General features: G+C 51.0%; 1 protein-coding gene across 1 annotated transcript in view; it reads right to left on the reverse strand.

Annotated features, from left to right (window-relative positions):
- Nucleotides 1–580: 580 nt before the first annotated feature.
- Nucleotides 581–27,103, reverse strand: part of LOC103906055 (acid-sensing ion channel 2) — a 528,687-nt gene continuing 502,164 nt past the window's right edge. The window contains exons 3-10 of the mRNA XM_009287881.2: nucleotides 22,717–22,844; nucleotides 8,106–8,256; nucleotides 7,626–7,682; nucleotides 6,900–7,053; nucleotides 6,069–6,160; nucleotides 4,165–4,244; nucleotides 941–1,009; nucleotides 581–722 (exon numbers count right to left, since the gene is read on the reverse strand). Of these exons, the coding sequence (XP_009286156.1) occupies nucleotides 621–722; nucleotides 941–1,009; nucleotides 4,165–4,244; nucleotides 6,069–6,160; nucleotides 6,900–7,053; nucleotides 7,626–7,682; nucleotides 8,106–8,256; nucleotides 22,717–22,844 (833 nt within the window). The 3' untranslated portion in view covers nucleotides 581–620. The remainder of the gene's footprint in view (nucleotides 723–940; nucleotides 1,010–4,164; nucleotides 4,245–6,068; nucleotides 6,161–6,899; nucleotides 7,054–7,625; nucleotides 7,683–8,105; nucleotides 8,257–22,716; nucleotides 22,845–27,103) is intronic.

A 27,103-nucleotide genomic window follows, 5' to 3' on the forward strand; every position in this document is an offset into this window, starting at 1 on the left:
TCGCCGGGGGTGGCCCAGCCTTGGGGGACCCGGCTTAGCTTAAGATTCATCACAGACTGACACGAAGGACAAGAACGTAAGAAGAATCCAAGAGCTGCGACTTTTTGTTTTCTTTATTCTAATTCAGCCTACGACGTTAGTAATGGTGATTTCAGGGGATGGCTGGGCCCGCGAGTTCCTTCTTGTAGTGAAAATCAGAGACTGTAAAGAGGAACAGAGCTTATAAAGACAGATAGGAATATATTGCCATAAAAAGAACTGGCATGCAAGTGCTTTATACATTTGGCAGTATGTGAAATGGCGGGGCTTCGGTTTTGTTTTTGGTGGTGGTGGTCTCTTTGTTTTGTACAGTTCAAAAATGAGCTGCTGCCTTCACATCTTGAAGACAACCCCCCCACAGGAAAGGACAACACAAGTCAAGTCCAAGGTGCCTCTCGCTTGGTTTTGGCAGAGTATATAATATATATATATATTTTTATTTTTTTTTAATGCATAGCGATTTTCTTCCTTTTTTTATTTTTTATTTTTTTTTTCCCCCGTTGCAAACCTGAGCTCGGTCCCTGCTTTCCTGTGCAGTTTTCCTTCCTTAGGTGTTGGCACTGTGGAGCGGTCGGACGGTGTCAGCAGGCGATCTCCTCCAGCGTTCCCAGGGTGGCCTGCAGCGGCACGTTCACAGTGTGGCTGATGGTTTCCGAATGATTTGGCATGGGGTCGCAAGTGCTCTGCGGACGGAGAGCGGGGGACAGGGTTACCCCGGGGCCACTGGATGCTCCCTGTCCCTCCCCAACCGCTATCTCCTTTCTTTGGCCGAGCCATAGCATCAATCCTTTGGAAATAACTCAAGCTGGGGCCAAACGCTGCATCCGTATCGAGCGACTTCGCCTGCCTACAGAGCCGACCACAGGGAAATTTCCTCCTCTCTCCCAATGGGGCTCCTTACCACGTTTTCATCATGGCTCCCTTCCTCTTCCTCCTTTCCGAGTAGGTCTAATAATTTCTCCTTGATCAGCTGCAAAAGAGGGAGCTTGGGTTAAGCTGGGCAGGAACAGGCAAGCGCATCTGCCCTGCCTGCGTGGGCATCCACGAGGCACGGGGCAGCCTCACCCAACGGGGCTGGGGGCACAGCCCCGGGGGGATGCGCTGCGTTTGGAGGACACCCTCCAAAGGATAAGGAGAAGGAGACAATCTTTCCAAGAAAACCACCCCATGTGTCAAAACTGATCTCTTCACATGGAATAAAACCCCCCAAACCTCAATTTTTTAAATATATTTGGGTTTTATTGAAAAATGTCAGCTATGTGAGCACCGTTTCCCTTCACAGCCACATTATTTCCCTGGCAGCCGCTGCTGCTGAAGAACATATTTTCGAGGGAAATCCCAGAAAGGTTGAAAAGTGAGTGTTTTTCTGAAAAACTTCCACTGGGGAAAAGAAAAAAAAAAAAGACGACAGCTAAAAACATGAAAAATTGGGTCAGTTCCTAAGGAAGCGAGGTGGACGCTGGCTGGCATACAGAGGTGCGTGGTGGGGATTCAGGACCCTGATGAGCCCAGGAGCACAACTCTGCCCTGGGGCAGGACCAAGAGGAGGATTGTGCTGAGTGAACGATGCAAAAAACCCGATGTCTAGGGTCAATATTTCATCTGATTTTGGCTAACCCACCAGAAAAGAATAGTTCTATCTGTTTGCTGGCAATCTCAAAGAGTTTACAAATGCCTTCATTGAAAACAGAATGAGTTTTAGGTGCGCTGAACCCCCCACCTTGATGAAACCCTGAGCAGATCAGATCAACCATGTAGCTTAGGCATCGTTTAAGACATTTTATTCCTTTTCTTCCCGTCTGGTGTGGGTTAAATAGCTGTCATGGGTGGCCATGAAGATGCCCCACGTAGGGCATAGCTGGGTGAACCTGCTGGTGCATCCCCGGGTGTGCACGGGGAGTCTCTCCAAGGAGACAGGATGCTCTTTTAAGCCACGTTTGCCCAAGAAGAAGAAGAAGAAAAAAGGAAAAAATAACCAGCAAGAGGAAACTATTTGCCAAGTTTTGTAAGCAGATGTCAAACAAAGGAGGAAAACAGAGAAGAAAAATCCAAACTTTGCGAGGTTTCTTATTACCTTCTTATGAAAGAACCCCAAGAAAGCCGGGAATAAGCGATTTTAATGAAATACTGTGTGCATTCAGCCTGAGATATAAACTGAGGCGCAGGTTTTGTTTGCACTCTGAAGCCATTATGAGCTTTATGCTTGTAATTTTCAATTTATTTTATTGCAGAATAATGCCACCAAGTGCTAACAGCTGCCCAGAAGGGACTGTGATGGGGAGTGACTGTCTTAAAACGTAAAGCCAGCATCCCAACTTTCATAACTTTAAGAGGTTTTTCAAGATGCCCCAGTGAGCTCGGAGCAGAGACCGTGGTTGCCCGACATCCCTGTGCACCCACTTGGCTTGGCACACGGGGATTAAAACCCTGGTCCTATCATGATACAGGGCTGAGACAGGGCTATGTGAGTGCCGGACTACTGCAGTATCCCATGGGATTAAAAATCCCTGGTCCTATCATGATACAGGGCTGAGACAGGGCTATGAGAGTGCCGGACTACGCAGGTCTAAGATATTGTGTATTTGGGTGCAGGGGGCCCAAAGCCGTTGCATTAAAATCACCAGGCAATGAATAAATGAGCTGAATTAGCAGGAGGCACCTTCCCAGGGAGCAGGGCAAAGGACCTTGGGCTGGGACGTGCCAAATTTGCTGGGAACTGCCTGTCTCCATAGGTGTTTGCATCCTCCTTGAAACTATCCCAAGCCATCCATAAACTCATTCTTTCCTGCTATAAAACAGGACACGCTCGCGTGGTCCGATCCCTGGGGTCATCTTGGTGCAAACCAAGTGCCCCTCAGCAGCTCTCATCCAGCTGCAGCCCCTCTCCTTTCCTCAGTTTCCCCTTTTATAAACAAAAATCATGAGCCTGACCCCCAACACGAAGCCTTCTGCAATGTGGCAGTGAAGACTGGGAAGGAAAATCAACGACTGGTGGGGGATGCTCCAGGGAGGGTTATTTTGGACCATGGCCCGTTTAGGTGAAAAAAACGGGATGGGAAAAGTCAAAATGGCAGGAGGGTGCAGAGAGCAGCTGGAATCTGCCTCTGCGCTTGCAGGGGCAGCGGCGGAGGACGCTGGAGGGACAATGCCCACAGGCAGGCTGTGACAGCATGGGACCACCGAGGCCTGTGTTGGCACCGCGGCATAGAAAAGCCAAAATCCCCTGGGAGATGCTGGGCTGAGACATCAGCATTCACTGGGGGAACTTGCTTAGGCAAAAAGAGATTAAAAATATACAAGGGTCGTAACTCTGCTGCTGGAGGGCAGGAGGAGGGAGGGCTGCCAGAAAGCAATGTCCCCTCTGGACTGCTTATTGCAGTAATTCCCATTAAAGAGGGCTTGCACTTTTCTCCGGAGCAGCTGCTCTTGGCCACTGCGGAGCCACGGGACCACGCTCGAGCTCGTCTCGGTGCTTCCTGGAAAGCTCCTTGCTGCAGGGCTGCTGGCAGAGCTGCAGACAGCAGATAACAGGGACTGGGGTTTTTTTCCACCCCCCAGCAGCGGTACAAGGTCTGGTCTCACTGCTTCTCCCGCCTGACGGCTGGACTGGGACTCAGGCGTTAATTAAAGTTGTTTTGATGAGAAGATGGTAACGGCGTGCTGCTGGGAGAAGCCCAACTGGGGACGGGGACAGGAGGGTGCAGCAGCAGGTCCCCAGCCAGCACCCCGGAGCCACCGCACCTCGGGCAGTGCGAGATCCAGGGTGGGAAGCAGCACAGCCACATGAAAGGTGGTGCTTAATTAGCCCAAGCGAGAAGCAAACCTCGTTAGCAGAGGCAGCGTGCCAAGCGAACCTGGCTATGCCATGCCATGGCTGCATGCCAGCCCACCCCCCCCATGGAGAGCCCCCGTTGATGCAGGGACCTCCGCACCGTGCTACATGGCTGTGACCGACTAGATAACACTATTGTAGAGTATTAATTATATAGTTTCATTAATTGAAGTTAACAATCCACGTGGGCACATTGGGCACGGAGGGTCCTGGTCCGTGACCACCCCACCTGGCATCAAGGCTGGCAAACTCACACCCCGCCAGAGGAATAAGGCAAAGGGCGAGGGTCTTACCTCGTATATATAATCGAAGAGCTCTAGTATAGTGAGGATGCTAGCACCGATAAATAGCCCCATCTGGCCTCCAATGTCACCTAGGAGAGAGAACAGCATGCAGACGGCTTTTACCCCGGGGTAAATGCTCTTAGAGGCACCCGTGCAACCGTAGTGCAGCTGCCCTGGGTGCTGCTGTCCCCAAAGAGTGGGGAAATGCATCACTCCCAAAAACACCATCAGCTCTACTGGCATGAAAAGCATCCCGGGAAGGATGCTGCCGGCCACCAAAGCATTTCTCCTGCTAAGGAGGCCATCAGCTGGAAGCCTCATGAGGATGCGATACTTCTGTTAACACAGGCACTGGCATCCGAGGAAGCCATCTGTCAGAGTTAGACAGCAGGTTTCATCCCAGGAATCCCACAGCCCAATTCCCAAACTGGGTGGGGGAAGCAGAAAGATGCTGGAGAAGAATTAGGTAACGTCCCCTGGAGCTGACTGAAAACCCAAACCTGCCAAAGAGAGGAAAGGGAGGGGGAAGATGGCCTGCTTTTTAGGGGAGCATCTCAAGGCTGTCTCTGCTTGAGTCCTGCGATCCCCCAGGGCCGGGGAAGGGCTGTGGACGAGGAGCCTTGGGGAGAGGAGACTTCCAGGGATCTGCTGGGAAGAGAACTCCTGCTGTGAGATGCTGAGCTATGCCAAACCGTGTGCTTCAGGGAAGAAAAACCTCATGGATTTTGCTGCAAAACGCCCATGTTTCAACTGTGTCGCTGCTCAGAGCAAAGGCACCCATGGGTGGAGGGGCTACGGGACCTTTGCTGTGGGTGTCGATGAGACAGAGACAGAAGAAAGAGAGGAAAAAAGGTGCCTGGGGGCAAAGTGCTGGTTCAAAAGGGGCTGAGGACCGGGGGAAGATGAGACTCTGCCCAAAGCCCGTGGTGCCCTGGGAACGAGGGTCATGCAAGGTCATGCAAATAAGGAGGCTTATGTCAAAGAGGCTTCATCACCAGCCTCCTCTTCCTCACTGTAGCACTCTTGGGGAACCCACAGCAGGTGCAGAAGGGCTCACGGCATGTACGTTTTGCAGAGCTACCACTGCGGGGTGACGTGGGGGCACCCAAGAGGACATGGGGTGCTCCCTGCAGTATCCCTCATCCCAGGGCAGGCTCGCAGCATCTGGCCCCGCGGGATGGCCCGGCTCCAGCTTTCAACCCAAGGTACCGATCGCTCCCTGCATCCCAGGAGGGATTTGGGGATTCGGGGTGGCACATGGCTCAGCTGCAAGGCTGAGCATGGGCACAGAGCATGCTTGCTTCTCCTGACCGAACACCTCCACCCCGAAGACCCAATGGGTCCCAAGCACCCAAATCTGTAGCCAGCACCCATAAAGCCTGACCCAATTTGAGGCTGAGCAACCCAACAACTCCTCCACCTTCTCCATCAAGCTGCGGGGCACCACCCAAAGGCTCAGGGACCTGGCTGGCCTCCCTGGAAAGGAGGATAGATTTGGAGCATGTACGAGGTGATGGGTAGATGGTTTTAAGAGCTGTCCTCCTCCACACACTACCCTTCCAGCATGGGGGGCACCACAGAGAGCATTCATCACCCGCTTGGCCCTGGGACTTCCAAATAACAGGGCCCTGGTAGAAAGCTGAGATGGAGCAGCTCACGTTAACCTTTCACGGGTGATACACGGACTAGCTGTTGCCCCTGGGACACTCCTGGGATGGCTTGGTGTTGGAAGGAAAATAAGGGATGGGGTTGAAAGCGTGCTGGCCAAGCAGGTGGCTGGACCTTGCTGGGATTTTCAAGGCAATGCACATAAGCTGCGCACCCACTCGTGGCATCTGTCTGTCCCATAAACACACACAGACTCCAGCAAAGGCTCACACAGACTCCAAAACATGCCCCCGATCTCTCCTTACCAAGTAAGGCTGCCACTTCATAGGCTTTCTTCTGCTCAATTGTCTCATAGTTGAGTGCTTCAAAAAATATGTCCAGCACAAGAATATTCTCTCTGTAGAAAGAGGACAACAGCATCAGCCCATCGGGCACCAGCGGCCTCATGTGCTTTGGGACAAGAAAAAAAATGGGACTTTGGGGCTTTATTCCCCTCTCTGTCCTGACTGGTCTCTTTCTGGGGTCCTCAGCAACCCACAGACGCTTGGACCTCCTGGAGACCAAGACCATAGGGCACCGTTAGGACTCTGGCAGCTTTAGCAGAAGCTGGAAAACGTTTCCCCAAGATGTCTCAGGATCTGAGCTCTGGATCTCACTTTGATGGTAACAGCAAGAGTCCAAAGGATGCTTAATATGGAATAACTCTCGCTGCCTCCACAAGGCAATAATGTGGCCAGGGCTGGGAGAGGTCCAAGACAGCGGCTGCCTGAGGTCCACAGCCCAGACTTAGGTAGAGAGCAGCCATATCTCAGACAGGGCCAGCAAGACTGGGCTTCCCTGTCAAAATAAGAGGGGTTTTTGCACGTTTTTTGGTGGGTATGGAGTATGATCACGAAGACAAGGCCAGGGAAGGAACATACAGTTGTCTGGAAAGATGTCTACTGAGAAAAAAGCAACCTACATGTCATCTCTTCAAGGGTTTCACCCTAACCCCCCCCCTGGAGGACATACCTCTGTTTGGTGATGGAGGCATTGGCAAGGTCTGGTCTTAGCACAGGCTGGTTTAAACAGCCAATGGGGCTTTACAGACACTTTCCCCCATAAAGCAAAGGAGATCTGTTTTCTGCAACACTCACGAGATATATTTTTCTGACTTGTTGAACTTCTTCTCCAGGTACTTGGCCGAGGTCTTGCTGGGGATCTTGACCATGGAGAGCTCTTTGTTGTATCTGGTCAGGTTACAGGGTGTCCTGCAGATGCAGTAATTGCTGTCCTTTTCAGCAAGCAAACCTGGAGAAGGTCACAGAGTTAGATCTCATGGAGTCAGGGACACACAGCAGATGTGGGAGCTGAGGTCATGCCACCCAGAGAGGGGACAAGGAGTCATATCTCAGAAGAGCTGCAGGAAACCCAGTCCTGGCCATTTCTCTCCCACGTCACTGCACAGCCATCCCCACCATCTTGGAGAGAGGCCTTTTGCTGGAGGCTACACTCTTACCAGCATTTGCTCAGGGAACATGTGATGATTGAGTCTCCTAAATCCAGACCTAGAATGGGTCCCTCCATCCCAAACCCAGACCCGAACCCAGACCCAGAGGTGCTCCCCTCCTACATAGCCTTGGGTGTCCATTATCCCGAGGGTTTCTGCGCTGATGGAGCCCCATGCCCCATGTAGAACCAGCAGAAACTTTATCCCAGGGTGCACCCAGCCTTTCCCAACAAGTTGGGTCTCATCAACACCCATCACCAGGTTGCAACTGCTCTAGATCACCCCAGTCCTGCCAGCCAGGAGGACACAGGCTGCTGGAAGTCCCTCCAGTCTGGGACACCCGTGTTACCCAGGGATCTCTCTTGGTACTCACCGAGCGCAGGCTCTGCGCATTCCTTATACTGCTCCGGGGTACAGAAGGGAGCATCCCCTGCATGGAAAGGACACATCTATCAGTGGGCATCAGCCACCACTGCTGCAAGGGAGCTGGGGACCGCTGGGCTCTCCGCAGAGACCACAAGGACCTCCCTTTAGCAAAGCGAACCCAGGTTGGGGATGGACAGCAGAGGTATTGGAGCATCTGCCCCACCTCTGCCTGCCGCAGGGGCCTTGTCTTGCAAACCGAGGAGTGGGCTGCTGGAAATACCACCCAGGGGTGTTAACCGGGGCTAAGTAAGGGGAAATGAGACCCACGTCCCTCTGCCACGTCTTGCCCCTATTTCAAGGCATTTTGCAAAAGCAATTAACATCCTTCTTTCCTTAGGGAAAGGTATTCCCAGCTCCTTTATTCACCCTTAATGACCCAGGCTGGGTGGAGGGAGGGGGTCCCTGCCCCCCGCCCCGCCACACTGACCTGGCATGTGAACCATTTTGCAGTTGCAGTTTTCCACAATATACCGGGTCTCACAGTCGATCCTGCAAGCCGTGATACTGTAAACGGGAAAGAAGTCTAAGCCCATATCCGACGAGCGACATTCACCCCACGGCGGAGGCAGGTACGTCAGCTGCAAGAGAGGGAGGAGCGGGGTGTCAGGGGATGCTGGGGACAGGCAGCGAGGAGGGGGGGCGCAGCATCTCCCTCCTCTTGCCGCAGAGGAGCCCCCAGAGCACAATTTTAATGTTTTTAAGGAGGGGGCCAAGCGGTGCTGTTGCAAGGAAAGGTCACAGCATGATTTTTGCCAAGTGAGAGCCTTTAGCAAGCTCTTCTGCTCCAGAGCTGCTCTCCTGAGTCCCTCCAGCCCAGCACCTCCAGGAGCAGAGCCACAGCAGGATGGTGCACTGGAGATGTGCAGCACCAGAGGTTGTCCAAGACCAGCTCTGTGGTCTTTCTTGCACCATCGGGAAAATCCTGCCCATGCAGGGACTGAAGGGGAGGCTCCGGCCTGCAAATCATCTCCGACTTTGGTGAGAACAAACACGGGGTCATTGGCATCGGTGTGTCAACAGCTCCCATCTCCAGCTTAGTCTAATCTGCAGGCTGTGCTACTATTTGCCACTCGTGGGGACAATGCAGACAGCCCTGGTGACACTGAGGAGCAGAAAGGGGTGGCAGTGAGATCCTGGTAACGGCTGTGATCGCTCCGGTGTGAGCAAAGCTGCCACATTTGCACTGTTCCCTTCTTCAGGCACTTTTCTTGTTGATAAAAATTACAGCAGATCACAACCCTCAGAGATGGCCAGGGGCTTGGGAAGCACATGGAAAGGACCAAGAACAGTTCAGCAACTAGAGATTGCTGCAGAAGGTGAAAAGTGCCAAGGAAAGGGCGTACCAGTGTCATAAGGAGCCTCCAAACCTTCATGCTCCCCATGGAGGGATGGCTCTACTCAGAGCAGTGCTACCATGGGAGACGGTACCGGGCTGCAGAGCAGTACCTCGCTGCAGCCTCGGAGAAGGCAGACAAGTCAGTCATGTCCTTTTCTGAACACCCATGCTCAGGGAGAGCCCTGTGGAGCTAGATACACTTTATCCACTCTCCTGGCACCCCATGATGATGAGGAACCTGTCGTCTTCTCTCCCGTTTGCACACCACCTCGCATGAGGCTCATAAGTTGCTCTGCTCAGTGCTAGTGCAATGCAAACCCTTCTGCTGTTACTGCTTTATTTAACAGAAATGCAAAGATAAGATAAGCAGGACTCCACAACCCACCTCAGCAACCTTAATTCAGAGCCCAGAACATGCTGGAGGAAAAACAGTCACTCTCTGGGCCCCATGGCCAAATCTACCTTGTTCTTCTTCTGTCTGCAGCTTGGCAGCCTTTCCCATTTCTCTTTATCTTTGCTAAATGCTCTGCACTACTCTTTGCTAGAGAGCAGAAAATAGCATTCCCCTAACCCCTCCTTCTTTGTGTTTTAAAGCAGCATCCAATTTGCTGTGCTTTGCTCCAAACACAGAACGTTTTGTGCTGGCAAAGCACGTTGGCTGAACAAAAACATTCTTTTAAAAACTGTAGTAACATTAATCACATCCTAAAATAAATACGTAAACGTACGTTGATGGACTATGAGCCTAGGACCTAGTGGCAGGGCTCTACGGTGCTTGTTTTCAGTCTCTTCTGGAGATGTGTGGGAAAGGGAGGAGAAAAGAGATGATCCACAAAGTGGAGGCACATTGCAGATGCTGCTGGATGAATAACGACCCCATGTATCCTTCAGGCATGGACCTGGGGTAACTATGACAAAATTACCACAGCGCGAGGCGTTTGGAGCCCACGCTCTGCTCTAGGTCCTCTCCGGGAGATCTCCTGCAAGAGCAGAGCTCCAGCTTTCCAATGCATCCTGCGAGAAGATGTGCACCTTGTGCACCAGCTTGCAATGCTGGGGTGCTGGTAAATCTCCCCGTGGCTTTGACTTACGAACGACTCAGTAGTTAAAAACCCATAATGGGCTTAAATTGCAGCCAGGAAGAGAAAGGTGAGATGCTGGGATGAACGTGTCTTGTGGTGAGGACAGCTGGGTATGGGAACAGTCTGCCTTGGAGGGGCATGAAACCTGGAAGCTAAAGGAGAGTTTGGGGAAAATGCCAGGCTTCAGAGAGGGTGATCCTGCCCTCTGGGGTGGGGCAAGCTCTTAACTCAGCCAAGCCAAAGTTATTCCTTCTCTAGGAACAATTTTGCCAGGAACAGTTCCCATCCAGGTATCCAGAAGTGCTTTGTTTATTCCAGCACCTTGCTTGCTGCATTTACGGGCGCTGTACTGCTTCCCAGTGACTTCTCTCTCTAACAGGCCGATGCAGGTTTTATGGGACCAGCTGGAACCACGGACATGGCAGCCCTGTGGCATACCTATCTCCTAGACGACAATTTTGCCAGGAACAGTTCCCATCCAGGTATCCAGAAGTGCTTTGTTTATTCCAGCACCTTGCTTGCTGCATTTACGGGCGCTGTACTGCTTCCCAGTGACTTCTCTCTCTAACAGGCCGATGCACGGGTTTTATGACCAGCTGGAACCACGGACATGGCAGCCCTGTGGCATACCCATCTCCTAGACGAGCCACAGGTCCTCCCCATGATGAGATGGTAGTTCAAGGTCTTCCCTTGCATGATCCCAAGGACAGACCTGAGAAAAGCTCAGACCCTGCCTGCACAAGGGTGAAGGGGGTCTCCATGTAACGGTGAACGCTTCTTTTTTGGTTCTGGATCCTCCACCAGCCAGGGAAGCAGGGAATCACCAACTCCCTTCCCCTGCTCCTGTGACAGGTCCTCCCCATGATGAGATGGTAGTTCAAGGTCTTCCCTTGCATGATCCCAAGGACAGACCTGAGAAAAGCTCAGACCCTGCCTGCACAAGGGTGAAGGGGGTCTCCATGTAACGGTGAACGCTTCTTTTTTGGTTCTGGATCCTCCACCAGCCAGGGAAGCAGGGAATCACCAACTCCCTTCCCCTGCTCCTGTGAGCATCATCCCTGGTCTCAAGTGCCAACGAGACAGAAAACTTTGCAGGGATGTTCAGCCACGGCAGATCTGCGTGGTCTGCTCAGCGCCTCTGCGTCCTGGTGTGCAGGTGCAAAGAAATAGGATGCTATGCATGCCGGAGCCGGCATCGCCCATGGGTGCCCCGGCTGCTTGCTGAGGGACGTGAGCTCTGGCATTCGCAAAATCTGCCTCAATCCATGCTGCTGCTCAAGCTGCTTTGAAAAGCAACAGCGAGAGCTACTCAGCTGCTCGGAGCAACACACACCGATCTCTGTGCTCAGCCGGTCCGATCTGAAGAACAGACAATATCCACAACGGGTGCGAAGATGCAGCAGGTGACGGAGGGAGCCCATCTGCAGGGACCAGCTGAGGCATTAAAGGAAAAAAAACCAGTTCCCAGCAATCTCGGCATCCTCCAAGAAACAGGCCGGGCTCTGAATGGGATGGTTTTGAAAGTCAGCAAAGCAGCACCTCGGAAAAAAAATATCAAGAGCGTCTTTGTGACAATAGCAAAGTGCTGTTTGGAAGGGGATCTTTTCTCATTTGCTTTACACTTGCAATATAATAGAGTACCAGATGCCATCATTTAGTCATCTGCAGTGGAGAAAGGGGCCCATATGTTGCACGTTGTATGATAAAGGAGAATAAATAATCGTGGTCTCAGATGGAATCGGCTCTCTTCCAAGCACAGCTACACACAAATCTTTTAAGCCCTTTAAATTTTATTCTGAATGTAGGTGATGGGATCAGAAAACGATGGAGTCGCGATCAGATATTTAGCTTACACACTCTTTTGCTCAGCCAGCGTTGGATTTGAGCCACAGTGCTCGTGAACTGGCACCGCGTCTGCAGGAGGTGCACGGGCTGAATGATTAATTAAACCCTAATCAACGCAACTTCATTAACAGAGTTATGGCCTGTTTTGTAGCGGGGACCATGAGCACCGACTACCCCCATACCGCGAAGCAAAGCTGGTTTGCCTCTCCCCAAAAGCATGGCATTCCTTGGGGATTTGTTGCCTTGCCAGGCACACAGCCCCGTGCACACACTTATACACGCCCAAGTGTGTGTGTGCAAGGGTGCAAGTGCAATTCACTTTTCGCTGGCTTCCTAAAAATGCAGGAATAGGTGCAACACATCTCCCCTGCCACATGCCAAGACTTTTGCTCTCCCCACCCCTCTCTGAATTGCTGATACTTAAGAGCAGAAAAAGCCTCTTGGTACATTTAACACCCGTGGAGGTTTTTTTGCTCTGCAGTATAAAGGCTTCCCCTGTTTTGGAGAAAAGCATGTTGTGTCTGGGACTGACAAGAGACTCCAGGGAAGCTCCAATTTTTACTTTTTAAAGGAAATTTCCCCAGTGAAACTCCTGGCCACGGAGCACAGCCCTACGGGGTGCGACACACGCACCTCGGTGCTGCCTTGTTTTTTATGAAACCCTACCTCTTATGTCTCTATAACACAGGGCAGGATTTCTTGCTACTGGCTATGCCTCTGAGCAGAGCCCCGAGATGCGGCGGCTGTAACCAAAGCATCTCCCACACCCGGGGGACCGGCACTGGGAATCCATGCGCTTCCCCCTCCGTTGCCGGCTCGGTAGGAAGCAGTGCTGCAGCAAGGGTTCATTTGAAGTTTGACAAGCAAATCTGTGCTTCTTCCTCACGGGCAAGATTTTAGAGACAAATCTCCCTGGGCTGGCGGGTTGGACCCTCCCTCCCTTGAGCAAGTCAATGAACTCTTCTCTCTCCAAGGGGCTCATCAAGGGCTATTACCTGGAGCCTCCATGGTAATTACAGCTTGAAAGACTCGTTGCTTCCCTTGCGCTCTGTAATTTGTAATCAGAAGCAAACTCTCGACTGATCAGCAGCCAGATATGGATGCGGGACCTCCCTGGAGGGAGAAGGCACATCATTAGGGACTGGGCTCTGCAGAGAAGCGGGGAGCCACATTTCCCAGATCCTGCCTCAACATCCAAAGGTAATTTGGTCCCAGGAAAGCTCCCTTCACCTTTCCCAGGTGGTTTTGGTGTGCAGGCACCAACGTACCGTCTCTGACGTAGTCAACTCTTGTCCTGACCTTTTATTTCCAATTATCTCTGAAGGCAGCTGCTCCGTTACCGTCTGTGTTTGGAGCCACAGCAGCATCGCTCGCAGGTACAAGGCAACTGCCAGGACCGCTGGGTCACATCCTCTGAAATGTTCCCTGTTATTCTTCAAAGAGGAGACTATCCAGCCCCAGAGCCGGGTATGGTTTTACCCATCAAATAGTGCACCCTGCAGCGAAAGACTCAAACCAAGGGGCCAAACGCTTCGCAGCCCATGGCAGGTTTCCTGCCCTGCAGTGCAATGGAGCAGGATCCCGAGGTTCTTCCCTCAAGCCCCCGTGGCTTCTTTCCCCCGCAGACCAGCCCCATCCCTGCTCCCGTTGCCTCTCCCGCCTTGGCACAGGAGTCCCAATGCCCTGCAAGCCCTGGGGTTAATGCAATGGTGAACCCATCCATAAGAGCATCCCTCCTTAATCCCCTCCTCACCGAAATGTGTGCTTTCTTGGGGCTGCAACCTCAAGCAAAGTCTTTACATTCAAAGCGCTCAGCCCCGGAGAGCTGCCCGAGCAACTCATTTTAGACATTTGACATTTGAATTTCCTGCCCACGATGCTAACGAGGCCGCTGTATCGCCTGGAAGAGCGCACCGGGGAGCCAAGCCTGCCTCACTAGCCAGCAAACAGGAGCGCGCGTGATGGAGCAATCCCACAGACCGTGGCCATATAGACAACGTAAACGGGAGAGACGCTAATTGGATTTGATTCCTCTCCCCTGCAGCCCCTCCTGGGCGGCGTGCAGCCACGCAGACATCTCCTCCTTTTGAGAGAATCGCTTTTCCTCTTCCAGATGATGCTAATTTGGGGTTGGCGGGAAGGCTCCGGCGCTGGACCGGGGGAGGCTGCCCAAGGATGCTGAGCTGCTCCACTCCAACCTGCTCTGCTACCACCAAAGACGAGCTACTTCTCTTTGAAGCTGGAGGGAAAAAAAACCATAAAAGCAAAAGGAAAAGCAGGCGTAAAGGCAGCAGGGACAATTTCTGTCCTCGGTTCCTGCAGGAGAGTAGTGCTGAGCTCTAATTTTGCTCCGCTGCCATGGCAGCTTTCCAAGGGCTGCCCGCACATACCCCTCCCCGGCACCACGCGGTCCCACGCTTATAGAAATTCAGCTTCAGCCTCTAATTGAGGTTGACAAACTCACATCCTCGCGCTTTCACAATCGTTAATACTTAATTAATTAATGAAATGCTTTTTAAATTCTCTTGATCCCAGCTATTAGGGATTACGACAATCAGTTACGAACTGGCAGGCGCTGAAAAGAAAAAGAACAAATTGACTTGTCTCCTTAAAAGCAGGATGGATCTTGCTTGCCCGAAACGCAAGGAAAGGAAGGGCTGCTCTCAGCAAACACAGGGGGAAGCAGGTCGCAGCAGCAGGGGCCGTTCAGCACAGCCTCCTCCCTGCCACAGCCCTTTGTCCTGGCCACGCTGCTGCCCTTCGCACGCTGCTCTTGGCACTGAGCCTCCCGATAACTGCCAACATCTGTCTACAGCCAGAGCGCCCTTTTTTTAAAATTTATTCTAAGTGGTATCTCTGTTTTTTCTGCATGTTTAATTTTATGCAATAGGGAAGATGTGGAAATGCGGTGGAGATGTTTCCAGCACGAGGCTGGGGCAATTTCAGCCCAGTTTGCAGCTGGGCTCTGCAACGAATCCGGCTTTGGGGATGCATCGTACATCGACTCAGCTCTGGGCTACAGCTCAGCCCCCCTCCTGCCTCTTCCACGTGTGGGTCCCCACCTGATGCCACCAAACTTCAGGCAGCGATCATCAAGGAGGGATGCAAGCCCCTGAACATTGCAAAATCTCGATGGGGTGTGTTTGCATTTGCTCCAAATGAAATAATAACCAGAAACCTCCATTCTTTAATGAGACATCAAATAGCATCAACGTAATAGAATTTCAATCCCAGGCAACTTTAGCACTTGTAAAATGCTTGAAAAGCTCGACGCACACGCAGCTCGTTGGCACCATCTCCCAGTTAATGATGCTGGAAGTTGTCTATTTGCCATCTACCTTTGCTGTGCTGGGTGCAATACGGCTGTTCCTTCTCATTTGCTCCCTTCACGCAAGCACCAAAAAAGTTGTCTTTAAGGACAAGAGCTTAACCCTTCCAGCACCTGGAAGGTCCCCCTGAGCAGAGCTCGGGGAAGTTACACAGCTCACGCGTCCCCAGGCGCTGAAGGTGAGCGGACACCAGAAGAAAAATGTCATTTTGGAGCTCCAGGCTCCTCCAGGTCTCCATTTCCTTGGAAATAATTTTGCAAATCAAATAGCAATAGTGAAACCTCCTGTGGCTCCCCAAAAAGTCGAGGGCAGCCCCTTCTGAGCCTCATCCTGGATTTGCTCCCAGGACCTGTTGGACGGCTGCTCCTGGCGTTTGCCGTGCTGACCATCTACAACTTGCTTCTAGCACCCTGCTAAATGAGCTGGACTCTTTGCTCACGTGCAAACTCTGTCTTACATTGCAATGAACTCTACCCTCTCCCTCCTGGTCACCTCCTTGGCATATCTATAGCCAGCAAAAGTATTCCCCCCTCATTCTGCCAGATGCCATTGGCTGTATTTGTTGGACTACATTGGCCAAACTTTTACAAAGGTGCCCAATTTGGGGGGTGTGCAGTGGGAGTTGGACTCTCTGAAGCTCTCCTGTCCTCAGCAAGCAGCTTTCTGTCTTTTTTAAAAATCCTCTTATCCATATAATATGGTGAAGGGTTAGCAGGAGCACCCAGACCATTATAGAATCATAGAATCATTAAGGTTGGAAAAGACCTCTAAGATCATCGAGTCCAACCGTCAACCCAACACCACCATGCCCACTGAACCATGTCCCTAAGTGCCTCATCTACTCGTCTTTTAAATACCTCCAGGGATGGGGACTCAACCACTTCCCTGGGCAGCCTGGTCCAAGGTTTCACCACTCTTTCAGTAAAGAAATTTTTCCTAATATCCAATCTAAACCTCCCCTGGCACAACTTGAGGCCGTTTCCTCTCGTCCTATCGCTTGTTACTTGGGAGAAGAGACCGACCCCACCTCGCTACAACCTCCTTTCAGGTGGTTGTAGAGAGCGATGAGGTCTCCCCTCAGCCTCCTTTTCTCCAGGCTGAACAACCCCAGTTCCCTCAGCCGCTCCTCATCAGACTTGTTCTCCAGACCCCTCACCAGCCTCGTTGCCCTTCTCTGGACACGCTCCAGCACCTCGACGTCCTTCTTGTAGTGAGGGGCCCAAAACCGAACACAGTATTCGAGGTGCGGCCTCACCAGTGCCGAGTACAGGGGCACGATCACTTCCCTACTCCTGCTGGCCACACTATTTCTGATACAGGCCAGGATGCCATTGGCCTTCTTGGCCGCCTGGGCACACTGCCGGCTCATATTCAGCCGGCTGTCGACCAACACCCCCAGGTCCTTTTCCGCCAGGCAGCTTTCCAGCCACTCTTCCCCAAGCCTGTAGCGCTGCATGGGGTTGTTGTGGCTGAAGTGCAGGACCCGGCACTTGGCCTTGTTGAACCTCATACAGTTGGCCTCAGCCCATCGATCCAGCCTGTCCAGGTCCCTCTGCAGAGCCTTCCTACCCTCGAGCAGATCAACACTCCCGCCCAACTTGGTGTCGTCTGCAAACTGACTGAGGGTGCACTCGATCCCCTCATCCAGATCATTGATAAAGATATTGAACAAGACTGGCCCCAAAACTGAGCCCTGGGGAACACCGCTTGTGACCGGCCGTCACGTTACTTCATCTACATCCCTGATGTTTTCTCCTACTGACCTCCTTCCTAAGCAAGCCCTTCCCAATCTCTCCTCATTCAGACACACCGCTCCCGGCCCTGACTCATTTCCATCGCTTGCCTCCGAACCCATCCTTTTACAAACAGGCTGATTCACTCCTAACACCGTTTTCCAAGCAAAACCACGCTGCTGCCCTACAAAAACAGCCATGCAATCATTTTCTTACATCTCCTGCTTTGAACCACTCCTGTGCAATGAAGTTTTCTATGCGGCTGGCCACCGCTGCCTGCCGGTTTGCTTCTTGTTGTTGAATTAATTCAGCCTGATGATATACTGGAGGAAATCAACTGGGAGAGTGTGTGGGATTAAGGGAAACAGAAAGAAATCAGAGAGTGAATGTTTTTGCAGGAGGAGGTGTAAGACCGTAGGTAGGAGAAGATGCTCTGAGTGAGGGTTAGGAAACATGGGAAATGCTATTTAATTGCTCCCAATTTTCAAATGCCACTGCCTACACCCTGTCTGGAAATACGGGCTTCGGAGCGATCGCTGCCAGACCCCGAGTCCCGTTTTCCTGCCTCTGTAATTACACTTCTTGATACTGCAGTTGTTGGTAGCTGATGCTCTCTGTCCCATGCAAGCATTACGAGGGGATGAGTCTCCAAGGCACGCTAGAGCCCTATTAAACAATATTGCTCCATCTTCGAACCTGTTGCTTAATTGAAGCCTCTTAAATTTTTATTGTCAACTTGGCAGAAATTGCCATTTTTAGTGCGCTTTCCATCTTCTCTAACGTGCCGTGCCGATGGCGTTAGCGGGGAGCAGCCGAGCTGGGGAAGTAACATTATCTGATCCCATCCGTTATGGGAGAGGCTCGGGTGATGCTGCCAAGATGCGGCGATACGATGCTGTAAAACCCAGCTGGAAAAAGGGGATTAAAAGGAGCAAAATCCAGGAGGAATTTGTCTTCCTCCAAGGGATCAGCCCTTCGAAATATAACTTCCAGTGTGTCTGCCCATGCCTTGGTGCCATGGTGCTGTGCAGGGGTATGGGGGGGATACTGCAGCCTCCCCAAGGCCATGCACAACACAAGGTCCGGAGAGGCTTGTTATAGCACCAGCCTCACCCAAAACAGCCAGGAAAAGGGAAAAATTGAGGTCGATCCCTCCAAAGCCAGGAGCAGTGGGAGCTGAAGGGCACTGCCCTACTCGGGGTGGTCCTGCCCTCCCTTGGGACCCGTCTGGAGGGTGACGGCATGCCCCAAGCCAGGCCCTGCGCAGCTCAGGGTTTTGCCCATTCATGAGAAAACAAACCTTATTCATTAGACTCAGCAATTGCCATGGAAACTGCTCCCCTGCGAGGCTGGAGCATCTCTCGCTGCAAGGCACGACGGGGACCACGGCCGGCTCTCCCTGTGGAAAACGGTGTGAAACCCCCAGAAAACAGCTATGGTCTCGCACGTCCATGTAAACCACTCTAGCTCCTTTCACATTGCATTCAGACACAGCCACTGCCGTGCTGCACGGAAAGTCACCCAGAGAGGATGTTTTCCACCGTCTTCCATCAAGACACTCTTGTTTTAATCGCAACTGTCCATCATGTGCTGCCTTCTGCTGCACCACCTCCTGAGTTGCTTTAAGGAGCTCGGTCCCGGCTCCTGTTAAACTTCAGGGGATCTTCGGTCTGAGGTTTCAGACAGAAAGCATCTCCCTTTAGGCACCAGTCCGCAGCAAAGAACCAGCGTGGCCTACATAACCTAACAACCGCGTTTTATGGAGGAAATCTCCTGCTGGCAGTGCCTTTGCAGGACTGCTTTTGCTGACTCAGCACGCGCAACCGATATGCGTGTAAAGTCCCTCTTACAATGCTACTAGTGCAAACCAGCACGACACCGTTACTGCACTAACGATGCAGTTCCCAAACTGGTAAATGTATCTTAAAAGTGTCACTCTGCAGGAATCAGAGGGCTCAGCCACTGCAGAAGGAGGAGAAAAACTGATTTTGTTCCTTTTTTTTAGACTGACAGCTAATTTTAAAGGGAGATTTAATGGGATCACGCACCATCACGGAGCCAGAGTTTGCTTTCGACAGGGGCTTTTGGAAAGCTCTTGGTATAAAGATCCAGGATTTATTGCCCTGACACCAAGACGCAAGTCCGTGCTTGCACTAAGCGGCTGCATACCTGGAAAGGCAGGAAATCAGTAAGTAAAGCCCAGTAAATACTCTTATTTCCAGACTGGGATGGGGGGACGAAGGGATAGATTTGAGCATAGCCATAGGGAATAGTAACAGAGCCACAAATAAAGCCACGAGCCTCTAAGCCAGCCATGAATAAATCCCCTTCACCCCAAAGCCTGTCTCAAAGACGATGCATGGCTCCCACCATCACGCCAAGGCAAGTCGGCCCAATTCCACACCTATTTTTTTTATCACTGGGAAAAGCGCTTATAACTAACACAGAGGCTGCTCTGAGCTGGGAGACATAAAACGACCTTCTCTTTATCTTTATTTCTATTCTTCTCCAGCTGGAGGATCATTTCATTTATGTTTCACGGTGTAAAACACATGGTTTAGGACCCCAGTAACTGGCCGGACTCAGTCCTCCGGGTGACGTTCATGGGCTTTTCCACCTTTTGCTCTGACTTATTGAAGGAGCAGCACGTGCCTGCCCCAGATGTAGAAATTTAGTAGGGAAAAAAAAAAAAAAGATTAAATCAAAGGTCTGAATAAAAGATGTGCATTCAGGGCTTGAGAAGGTGGGTGATGCCTGGCCGGTCCCTGCAGGGTAATTAGAGGAGGCAGTAGCATGCGTATGCTGTAATGGTTGTAATTAGGTTAAAAAGTGACTTTACGGAGAGGAGTAATTGGGGTGAGCAGCATTGCCCGGGGAGCTGAATGCTGCTCCAGGCTTGAAGAGCCCTCCGGGTCTCCTGGGTAAAGGCATTGCAGCCTGTGGTATAATTTTAAACCAGTTACAGAACCCCTGGCCCCGAGCAGAAACGTGCCCTTCCCTTTCCCAGCACCAAAACTCTGGCAAAACCTGCAGAAGAGGGGACACACTCGAGCTAAGAGTCCCCCCAGATCTCTTTTTCTTGTCATCTTCTACATCTTCCCTGCCTGGAAGGAGGGATTTGGGGAGGGATCGTTTCTTTTCCCTCTCTCTCAGCTGGCTGTCTTCCTGATAGGAAATCTAATTTTTTAATAGAAATAATGAAATAGTTAATGCTGGCAATGGGATGGGGAAGATTTACAGCAGCTGTCTTAAAAGTCTCCACCATGTACGCTATTTCTATCTTAAAACAAAGTCCTTGAGATCCTCGCTGCAGGCTCCAGCTCCCAGCCACGCTCCCAAATCTTGCTGAAGCCAGGATATTTAAGGAAGACAAATCTTTCCAATTACCGCTCGCGCTGCCAGGCGAGTTTGATTCGAGGAGGTGTTGCCAAACTCTTTCAGCATCAGGCGGCTGCACCGCACAACACAATACCCTGCCCAGCGCTGCCTGCCTGCCTGCCTGCTAATGGGGCATGCGAAGCGCCATGTAAACGGCTGGCGATGCCCTTCTTGATCGCCAGCCTCGGCATCTCCGCGGTTACATTTTCTCCGGAGCTAATGTGGTCTCACTAAGGGGGTGCTGATTCTGCCGGGGATATTTTTCACAGCTGACAATCTGCTAAACAAAAATCCTGCTCTTTGCTGCTGAGAAAAGAAGAGAAGGCTTTGCTCCAAGGCATGTGCACGCCGGGGATGGAAATGCAAGACCCCAACACAGGACCCTCTGCTCCAACACAGAATCACAGAATCATAGAATAGTTTGGGTTGGAAGGGACCTCTAAAGGTCATCTAGTCCAACCCCCCTGCCGTTGGCAGGGACATCTTCAACTAGATCAGGTTGCTCAGAGCCCCGTCCAACCTGACCTGGAATGTTTCCAGGGATGGGGCATCCACCACCTCTCTGGGCAACCTGGGCCAGTGCTTCACCACCCTCAGCGTAAAAAATTTCTTCCTTATATCTAGTCTGACATGGGACCCTCTGCTCCAACACTGACTTCCTCCATGACCTTTGGCAAGTCACTTGTCCTCCCTGGGGTAACCCAGCATCTGCGAGCCGCCTGCCGGGTGCTGGCATGGGAAGGGCTCCCGTGTGCAGCCATTGTGGGGGATAACCAGCCGCTAGCCCGAACCCCAGGGCCGTATCCAGACCCCACTGCTCTGTGCTGCATCTGCCAATGGCAGCTACAGGCACGGGGCTGGCCCCAGCGCCGCTGCCTCAGTGTGTGGAGACCCCCAGGCTGCTTCAAGAGATGCCCCCGCGAGAGAGGATGGATAAGGCATTCAATGCCTAGTAATTACTGCCAACAGTAATTAATCAGTTTTCCATCCTTCCAGGTTCTCTACCTCGCAGCATGCCCCACGTAAGCAATGCCGAATGCTGCTGGGTCCCCTGGGACGGCAGAAAGCAGCTGTGGAGCAAGGTGAGGACGTTGGGGGCGCATGGAAGGGCTTGTGTCAAGGGAACGGCCATGAAAAATGCCCGTGATGGGCTTCCAAGCCTGTTTCTGCTTTGGACTTCAGCAGCTGCTGTCTCAGCCCCCGAAGAGCCCTTTGCCTTCGCTGTTACTAAGGTGTAACACTCCAAACGAGAGCCCGGCACGCTAAGAAAGCTGCTCATTTTCTCCAGCCCACCGGACTTCCCACAAGATATGAACCGACAACAGCGAAACATTTCTCTGCTTTAGCTGAGAAGTTTCCACCTGGCCCACCGGGAACCCACACCGTTCGTTATCTCCTGGATGATTACACACAAGCGCGCCGTAATGAAGGAGGGAAGATCTGCATCCAGGCTCGCTGAAATGCAGCATCTTCAGGTGTATTTTGGTACCTGGTGGCCACGGAGAGATGCCTTAACGATATATTTGGTGGTGAATTCCTCACGTTGCTCTGAGCTGAAGTGTAACGACTGCGGCCTTGATCTCCACGGAGATTTAATCAGAACAAAGCCTCCAACAGCTCGTGTTCGCTTTCCTCAACTTGATTTATGTCTCATTTTAGGGTGGATGCAAGAGCAGGGAGGAAAATGAGAGAGGCAATGAAGCAGGAGGGCTAGGAATGAAAGCACTGGGGCCAAGCTGGGGGAAAAAATTATTCTGCTGGCCGGCTTTCTGAATGCCTAACCAGGATTTGGGTCTAATGATGCTACGTCACATCACATCCCTCTGCACCGTGATGATGTGCCACCGTCGGGACTCAGGGAGGGTGATGCATCCCGAGCCACGAGCATTCCACCACAGGTTATAATAAGTAACGTGACTATTTCTGTGTTACCTGAAAAGATTCACGCTGATCTACATAATGAAACACTCTCCTCTCGTCTCTTTTTATATCCTTGGAGTGTGAGAGCCTTTTGGCACAAAACATCCTTTCTTGGCAGGTTGGAAGGTACCCAGCACGTTGAGCGACTGCCACAGCTGAACCATAACCATGGAAGAGCAAGGCAGGGAAATTACCAGGGATGAAGTCCTTTCTGTGGCCAAAATTACAAGGATTGTGGGCAATGCACGGGAAGCAACGCTGAAAAAACTGCCCTCATCCCAACCAATTTGAAGCAAGGCATAAAAATAGCTGTTAATGATGAAGATGCCTCTCAAGGGGCATCGGTACGTAGAAGCAACCTCTCATACAGACCCACTGGAAGGATCTTGGTGTGTAAATGAAATTTAGGACTTACCCTTTGCTCTTGGGTGGCCACAAAGGTCTGGAATCCAGGGGCCACCCCGAACCCCAGCTCCTGGACGAAAGGCGGCTCAGACTGGCTGTGGATCTGGACTTTAACTCCAGCCTCGAACGTCGTCTCCTCTGGAAGAAGAAGGGGGGAGATTAGCGGGCTGTGGTGGGTGGGGTGGTGTCCACCAGCGTGGGCATGTTTGTCCCTCTGTGGAAAACTATATCTGGTCAATCTCTGCTGCTCAAAAGCAGGAGATAAGCAGTCGGGAGTGCTCCACCTGGATGATCAGGCTTCTGGGCATCAAGGAAGGAAACCCAGCAGCAGTGTTTGCCATGAGCAGAGCACACCTGGGACTCAGCCCAAATCACCACTGCTGCCCGTCGGGACCAAGGGCATCTCCAGGCTCCTGGTCCTTACACTGCTGCCCATCCCATGGGCTCACCTTCCCTGCAACGCAGAGATGCATGATTTCTCCAGCTTGGCCCGTACTTCCAAGCTACAGGAAACAGGAGGTGACATCTACGTTCTAGCTGATAGTTACAGAATTTTAAATGCATTCCCATATTACTAAAACAAATAAACTCCTCCGTCCCCCAAACAGACGTTTCTACTATCCGTACGGTCTCCGATGCCAACAGCATGGGGGCACCCCATGTCCGCTGCCCCATCTCTGACGCAGCCTGAGGCCACTTGGGAGACAACGTAGGTAATTAAATAATGAAAAAAGTGTGTTAAATTCAAAGGAGCTCATGTTTTTGGCAGCTGAAGTTGCTCCAAGCCAGACAAAGGTATTTTGCAGCACATGGGCTCAGACACACTACCAAGTTATGGGTGATGTGAGGTTTCGACATCCCAAATCTGTGCTGAATACCAAGTAACTCGAGGTCAGTCCCCCTCTTCCACTAGAAGCTAAAACTAACTCGAAAGAGACTTTCTGAGGCAGAATTAATGGGATGCAAATCAGACCCGAGTGTGATATATGAGCACTTGGGCTCCTCTATCACACAGGCATCTTCACGCAGCTGGGGCACGTAACCTTTCTCTCTTTAGCATTGCTGCTATGGTCTCACATCCCAACAAACTAGAGGGAGCATATGGGACTTGGGGGGGGGGGGAGCTGATTTGCAAATGAAGTTGTTAACTGTGCATAATTTGGCCTAAAAACTGAGTTACCCACTAATATGAATCCATGCCTGTGGCCAGCAATGCCACCTCTACATCTGAAGAGCTTCTGTTTAAAGATGAGTCACTCTTTATTTTCTTTGCTTACTATTCCTTGGTATTTTTCTACTATTTTATGATGCATTTCAATTTTTAACAGCACTGTATTCAATCCGATGCATTGGAAACTCAGCACCAAGGAATCACAGCCACAGAGCTGTTACGGCAAGGGCTGCACAAAGATTTGCAGCGGGAGACAACAGCAGAAGACACCAGACCATGGGGTGATATGGGCAGAGGAGAAGGACAAGGGAAGAATAAGGTGATACTGGATGACATGAGGTTCCATGAGATCTCAGGAACCCATCGCTTAAGAGGATGCAACTCTGCTGACTGAATCGGGCAGCAAAGGGATCAGCCTTCCTCTCCCAAGAGGACTTTCTTGAACCCTGCTCATTTGGTAGCTCCCAAGGCAAACGAAGCCAAAGACTGCACGGGTGGGAATGGGCTTATGCATGGATTTGTCAGGCTAAACGAGAACATCCACAGTGCTCAGATCTACCTTCTTTACAGCTAACCATCCTCCGAGGCTTCAACACTCAGTCACGGCCAAACCGATCAAGTGTTGGTCCAAGAAGGTTGGTCCAGAGACCTCCAGAAACCCCTGGCCAGACATGCTGCTGTCACCTTCATCCCCTACTGAGCAAACAAACCCTCCCCGCCAACCACAAACCAAAACACACATTTTGTTCAGCTTTTGGGAACAAACAACATTTTAAAAGCCCCACTCTGACAGCGAGGCTGGTTTACACATTGGCTACGTGAAACTTCATGCTCTGCACCTGCAGTGACGTTGTCTACCAGCAGCATCTCCACATCTCAAGCATTTTATCTCAGCAGCCTTTACAGACCAAGCAGCTATTAATATTTCACATTTTAAAGCCCAGCTTTTCTATCTAAGGCATGGGAAAACAATTTGGAGACCCATTCCCTTGGGCCAGCGCCCACCAACTCCTCCAGTTTCAATCCTGATGCTGTTATCCCCCCGTGACGCCCACTCCTACCAATCCCACCTAGCTCCATCGCTTTGCCTGGTGTTGATCCCCTTCCAACACTCCAGAGGAGAAACCATATGCTTCCTTCAGTAATTACCTGACAAGTTGGAGGAGAGAGCTTCTATTTAGTCTAACTTGTTGGGCAATGGGAACTGTTTTGTTGAAACATTTTCCATCTGAAATTATTCTGCCCATTTCTGCACCTGCCCCGGGTCTGTTCAGCTCTGACTTAATTCCACGTATCTCCCACGGTTGGGTGTTGTGCCCCATCTGCGGATAAACCCCTGTACATCCACATCAAGCAAATAAGATACAGCCTGCAAGTATCCATAAGAGACTTAAAAGCGACAGGGTTTGTAATTTTAAATAGAAAATTCTGGCATGTAGCCATTTGCAATCACAGACGGGGAGGGGAAGGCATTTTCTACGCCGTAGAAGAAACTTCGGTTTTAAAACACACAGTTATTAATTTTCATCATCGATAATAACAAGAAGAGTAAAATAAACAGCATTTTTTTAGAAAAGCTGCCAAAAGCCAGGCAGCATTCATTGTTTTTCCTGCAAAAAAACACATGCGAGGATGAAACTATAAACATGAAACTGGCTTTGAAAAACTGTCATTTCTAAAAATTCATTTTCTACAAAATGGCTGTTTTCTACTAAGAGAAAAATTAAAAGCCCAGCTACAAAACCCTTTGATGGAATATGCCTGGACCAGTCCTCATTAGCTGCATCTTAAATGTTCCCAAGCTCCGTGCTGGGGCTGAGAAGCATTAGTGTGGGTTAAATATTTGCTGTAAGTATAAGGAAAAGGTCTCAGTGGACCCAGAAGCTCAAGACCGTCTGGTTTTGGGTGCATTTAGCTTGCTAAAATGAATGTCCCTGGGCAGAGCAAACCCAAAAAGGCTCTGCGGCAAACCCTGTCTGTCAGCCCGAGACTGGAGGGGTGCATCCAGGGGTGTGAACATCCACAGAGACACGTCCCGGCCATGGTTTTGCCAGTTTTTGCAGTTTTAGCATCATTTTGAATGGCTTCTTTTAGTGGTACCTCCTGGAGGCACGGGGCTGAGTGCCGGTCCAGGCTGTCGCTGCTATTTCATTAGGCCTGTTTCTTGTAATCACCCATCAACAGGGTGAAAAATAAGCCTGAAAACCCTTTGATTGGCTCAGATGCCAGAAAAACTTGAAAAATAAATTCCAGTGACCTGGGGTTTGGTTCGTACCTTACATTTTTTAAACTAATTTTGTGATGTTGGGAAGCCCAACCACGGACCTTCATTCAATCTCCAATCCCGCTTTTCAGAGGACAGGGCCTGTAAATTCATTCCTTAGTGCATCCCAGGTCGGGAATAGAGCAAAAACTCCTTGATGACTGCATTTTTAAATACATTAATATGCATTATTGTACACAGGACAGTGTTTCCAAACAAATCCTGAGCTGCTCTTTTCACTGAAGGATTAGAGTAGCGTTAATTAAATTGGGGATTAATTTAGCACGTGCTTCAAGCTGGCTGCAGAGTATTATATGTTGCAGATTGCACAGCTTTCTATTTCTGGCGTTGGCTTTCCATGACTTCGTCGGAGCTTTCGGCTTAGAGCATAGCTCAAAAAATCTTAATAAAGCTCCAGCTGACTGTACGCTCAGGTGCGGGCTACAAAGTTCATCCCTGTGAGTACGCAAGAAGCTGCAATTAAAATAAGAAATGCTGCTAAAGGCACGGATCTACCCTTCTCCCCCTGCCTTATGTCCAAACTGATCCGCTTCTCTCTGCCAACTAACATCTGAAGCTGTGCTCAGCGCTAATTTATTGGGAATTGAAGATACAGCCCGAGTCACGGGTCGTTTCTAGCCGGAGCCATCACCTGCCAGCTCTACTGGTGGCACCGGCAGCTCCATGGAAGACACTCCTGCTTGGAGAAAACCAAAACAGATCCCACATGGCTCAATCTGAGCAAAGTAGATGGTATTTTCTCGGCTGGTTCACATCGTGACTGTATTAGAAGGTGGCCTGAAGGTTTATTTTGGGTAATAAGCCTTCTCCTGCGCTGTGCAGAAGTAAGCACAGAGCTGGGAGGTTTGGTTTCTCCCCAGACACTTATAGAATCATAGAATCATAGAATCATTGAGGTTGGAAAAGACCTCTAAGATCATCGAGTCCAACCATCAACCCAAC

The sequence above is a fragment of the Aptenodytes forsteri genome, unplaced genomic scaffold (assembly GCF_000699145.1).
Source record: "Aptenodytes forsteri isolate BGI_AS27 unplaced genomic scaffold, ASM69914v1 Scaffold249, whole genome shotgun sequence".
Classification (NCBI taxonomy): Eukaryota; Metazoa; Chordata; class Aves; order Sphenisciformes; family Spheniscidae; genus Aptenodytes; species Aptenodytes forsteri.